Source organism: Rissa tridactyla, chromosome 14 (genome assembly GCF_028500815.1).
Source record: "Rissa tridactyla isolate bRisTri1 chromosome 14, bRisTri1.patW.cur.20221130, whole genome shotgun sequence".
Lineage (NCBI taxonomy): Eukaryota > Metazoa > Chordata > Aves > Charadriiformes > Laridae > Rissa > Rissa tridactyla.
In genome coordinates, this window is record NC_071479.1 from 7,312,440 (window position 1) to 7,317,105 (window position 4,666).

At 55.4% G+C, this 4,666-nt stretch overlaps 1 protein-coding gene across 2 annotated transcripts; it reads right to left on the reverse strand.

The window, feature by feature from the left end:
• Positions 1–144: 144 nt before the first annotated feature.
• On the reverse strand, positions 145–4,227 carry TOR2A (torsin family 2 member A). 2 transcript variants are annotated; one of them, XM_054220966.1, is made up of 5 exons: positions 4,074–4,227; positions 3,476–3,741; positions 2,169–2,344; positions 1,696–1,823; positions 145–1,119 (listed from the first exon to the last, which is right to left on the reverse strand). In XM_054220966.1, the coding sequence occupies exons 1-5, from the start codon at positions 4,213–4,215 to the stop codon at positions 875–877; spliced, it is 957 nt and encodes a 318-aa protein (XP_054076941.1). In that variant the 5' UTR covers positions 4,216–4,227; the 3' UTR covers positions 145–874. The 2 variants fall into 2 exon arrangements, with proteins under 2 accessions (XP_054076941.1, XP_054076942.1); XM_054220967.1 differs by having other exon boundaries at positions 4,100–4,224.
• Positions 4,228–4,666: the final 439 nt, after the last annotated feature.

A 4,666-nucleotide genomic window follows, 5' to 3' on the forward strand; every position in this document is an offset into this window, starting at 1 on the left:
AAAAGGAATTTTCAAAACCATTAGTGGCACCACGGGCTCCCCTGGAGGTAGGACTGAATTTTTTTTGTAGCTGGTAAAACAAGCGAGAAGTCTTTCTTGTGTTTTTCCTGGTTTGCTGCAGGGAAATCCTTTGGACCTTAAGGGAAAGATGGACAAGGGGGTGGCAGGAAGAACCTGGCTCTTGCCAGATCAGATGTTGCCATCTCCCACATTTCCCCTTACACTTGTTGATGGTGAAGCTGGTCCCTACCAGCACCTAGTCACAGTGAAAGGACGCTGGAAAGAAGTTGGCTCTAAAACTTCCTTGTAAAGCACTTTGCTGCAATGTTGAAGGTGTTCACAGGACAGTGCTTCAGGGGTCAGCACCAGCACTGTCACGTTGTACCAAGGACCTGAGGCACAGCTATGCTTAAAAAGGTTTTAAAAAAACCTGTTAAAATGCTGTAAGAAAGAAATATTCTTCTGTGGGCTCAGAATCTTGATGTGTTGGCTATCAATAGCTGCCTGGAGAGGGGAGAGCTGCAGGCAGGTGCTGCTGACAGGGTGAGAAACCTCCCTGACACTGCAGGCCCTCATCACATCTTCCCCTTGTCATCACAGATGTCTTGGGTGGTGCACCAGGCTGGTCATATCCACCCTCACCTGGCCAAGGGTAAATCAGTAAAGTGCTTTAAATCACATCACTTGCACTTGGTCCCACAGCTGTGTCCTGCAGTGGCCTCCTTGGGCTGGAGAGATGAGTTCAGCAGGAGAGCACTTGTGCTGCCGAGAGGGAACATGCAGCTCCCACCGCTCGTCTTGCCAGCCCTGGGCTCTGCCGCTTTACAGCTCTGTATACATCCCTTACGGATCCAAGCAAGGCCCTCGCCACTGGCTAGAAGAAAAAACTGATCCGAGAGGCCACAGTTTTGCAGCCTGTTGATGAGAATATTTTCTCTTCTTCTGGGAAGTAGGGGATGCTGTCAGCCACCTCCTGGACAACACCCGGACGTACTTCGAGGCCTTGTTGGACAAGTTCACTGATGACACACTGCTTTACGTGGTGGTGCTTCAATGGGAGGAAGGGCACAACAAAATCAATGAGATGGTTGTTAATGATACCAGATTTCCAGAATCCACCTGAAAAAGGAATGGAAGAGACAGGTTTTACCTTCAGAGACTCTCCAGTCCCTGGAGTTCAAAGAGATGCTTTGTGCAAAGCCAAAATACTCGTCTGAAGACAGACCTGCTCCAGTTATGTACAAAGAGGGAGCTGAACCCATGAGTTGTCACCTCCCCCACAGCAGACTTCCTCTCAAGGAATGGGAGGATTTAGCTTGACTCATCAGAATTTAAGCTCTGCTCCCTGTGACAAGGGCAAAGCAAGGAGATCCAGGCTGGCAGCGGGGACAGGTACATCTCGGTGGTTTTTCAGCGAGCATGCTGTGCTGTTTTTTATCCCCCAACTGTGAATACACCTTTCCTCCGAAGAACTTAGCAGACCTGTTGCCACGTTTAGCAAGCTTGGAAGGCTGGGCTATTCCTTCCCTTTGCCAGGAAACCTCGAGGGGATCAGAGTTCCTTTCCTTCAAAACACCCCTGTTGCTTTCTGCCTGCCCGGGAGGTGGCAGGCGGCATGGGTGGCTGCCTGGAACGGGCCTGGCTCCCTCTGCCGGGCTCTGACCCTGCAGGAAGGGCTCTGCTCCACAGACTCACTCTGAGGGTTTTCAAACACGGCTTTGGAGATGGCTGGCTCCAGGTCCTGCAGGCTGATCTCCTCCCGGTCCTTGTGGGCACGCCACAGATCCAGCGTCATTTCGTTGATCTGCTCCCCTCCTGCGTTGCTACACAAGAATGAGATGCTTATTCAGTTTCTATCTGGGAAAATGGTGTTGCAGGACAGAGGTGGCACCTGACACCCTCCAGCCTGCACGAGCGCAAGCCAGGATCTCCTAGGTGCCTGGCATAAAATGACTCCTGTAAAGGCAGCCAAATAACAGGGACAGGAGAGCTGTTTCAGACTCCCCAGGCCTGTCCATTCACAATGAAACAGTCTTGGTATTTGCAGGGGCTCAAGGCCTGGAGAAGGAAAAGCAAACCGTGTGTGCGCTCTGAAGTAGGTATGACCTCTGCCCAAATAAGAAGCAGTGTGCTGGAAGGCCCTGTGATGCCACAGAGGGGCCTCTTACCTTATGAAGATGAAGATCGCTTTGCGGTAGTTGTTCCCGTACACAACCCACGAGGGTCCCAGGAATGGTATGATCACGTCGATCAGGCCCGGGTGCATCTTGTCCATCTCTTCAAAGAGAAAGGCTGACCGTCCACAGTTTGTCAAGTTCCCTTGGATCCAGCGCTTCAGGCTTTCCTAGGAAAAACACCCACCAAGCCGTAAGAAAGCAAGATACCAAGGGTGGCGAGGGAGGCTCAAGCTGCCCCAGCACAAAGGCTGCCGCCTGAGTTCAAGCAGAGACGAAAGTGCTGAAAGCAGCTTGTCCCTGCACAGCATCACCTACTCGGGAGCAGGAACAGCCAGCACTGGGGAGGCCCCCTTTATTCTGGGTTTCGCAGAGCGGCTCTTACTGGCTTTATTAGCCCTCTGTAGATGTTTTATTACAGACTTAAAGAAGGAGGCAGCAAACTAAAGCTGGGGATTCAGACTCCTACAGTTCCCCACCTTCTTCTCTTTCACTGTGTATCTATGCCATTCCCCGTTGCCAAGTGCTTTTTGCCAGCTCCTGTTCGGGTGTAAAAACATTTTCCTGCGCTGACCCAGAAGAGCTCTGGCTCTTTACCACCGCTGAAGTTACTTCAGTGTAGATGCCAACCCACACAAAGCCACTCACGTCACCCTGCGGACATGAATAACTCTTAATTGAAGCACTTCACCCAGTATGGGTTTTGCCTTCCTGAAAGTATTTCTTCTAAGGACACAATACAACAAATAACTCCTCCAAACAAGCAGAAAGCAAACATCCAGGTGCACTGATTCCCTGCTCTGCTGAGGGTTTGGCAGCTAACCTTCATGTTTTGATGTCTTTCCTTTCTCAGCTTTAAGAGACAGAGTGAAGAGTCGGGAGCTGCTTGCTGTGTGAGGAGGGGATTACAAGTCTAGCCATACACAGGTTTTCACAGCCATCAAGCTGTTTGGAAAGCAGCAGGAGAATTTTAGTGCCTTTCATCTAAGCAAAGCACTTTTGTTTGTGCATTCAAAGGGCTGTGTAAATATTTGAGGAATAAGAACATGACGGTGGCAAGGACTGCTGGGGGGAAGACGAAAGTGATAACTGAGTGCCAGAGTATATCTAGTTACTAGTGGATCCTTCAGCCAGTGTGTGGAGCCACTCACTCAGCCGTGTCTGTCTGAGAGGGTAAACCAAAGAGCTGCTATTCCTGCTTTACTTCAGGAAACAGCCTGAATGTATATGTACTGAGGGTCAAGATGGACATAAGCAAAGAAAACCCCAATCAAGCAGTACCGTGCCGAGGTGTCCCTTACCTTGTACTGCTCTATCCGCTCAGCATGGGGGAAGTGCACTATTGGGGAGAACTGGTGAACGTAGGGGCTCTGCAGCCCACCCTGGAAGAGGTAGCGGACGAGCATGGAGGTCACGAAGGTCTTGCCTGTTCCTGTCGAGCCGTGGAAGGACATCACAAGGGGTTTCACAGGATTCCGGTTCTCCAGGAATTCCCTCACCCCCTTCATCACCTGCTGCCTCACCAGCGGCTGCCCCACCAGGTTCAGGGCCAAGTCACACTCCAGACCTGAAGCAAAGTCAAATCGAGATTTACCAAACGCAGGTTGAAATGGTTCTTGTCTCACCCTGCGGTTGCTTGCCGGGGCCCTCGCTGTCAGCCGGCCCAGGGGGTCCTGTCCCTCTGCGGGGTGGGGAGGCCGAGAGCCCCCTCCTCTCCCCGCTCCGAGGAGGGTCCCCTAGAGACGCCCTGTCTGCCGGGCCCTCCTCGCCTGCCGCCTCCCTGGCCTCGGGGCTCCCCGGGCCCCCGCCCCTCAGGGCCCGCCGCCATGCCGCGCCTCACGGCACCTCAACTCAGGGCCTCCCCCCGCCCCATCTCCCCGTCCCGTTGCCCCCGCTGACCGCGCAGGTCGGGCCCGAAGCCGCACTCGCAATCCGCCGAGAAGCTGCAGCGCAGCGCCCACAGGTCCCAGGCGGCGGCGGGGCGGGCGGCGGCCGCCGCCAGCAGCAACAGGGCCAGCGCCGCCGCCGCTCCGGGGGCCATGGCGGCCGCCCGCTCCGGCGCCGCCCGCACTACAGCTCCCGGCATGCCCCGCGCGCGGGCGGGGCCTCGATGAGAGGGGCGTGGTCAGGGTGAGCGGGGGCGGGGCCACGAGAAGGGCGCGGCTGTAGGCTCGGCGGCGTGCCCACGAGGAACGGGGCGTAGTTGGGATAACGGGGCGTGGCTATGGGTAGAGGGGCGTGGTCATCGCCTGCGGGGGCGTGACCTGGCTCGTATCGCCCCGCCTCCCGCCAGTTCCGGGGCACGGCGGGTGCGTTGGGGACCTCGGTGTCCCCTTGCAGAGGAGGGGGACACGGCAACCACACAGTCCTTCGCTGGAGCCACCGCAGAGGTCCGGGGGCCAGGCAGGGCAGGGTTCAGCATGGTGGTCCCCCTCACCAGCCCTTCCCCTGGCACTGCACTCCCTGGAGGGGGTGGGACCTCGTTTTAATGA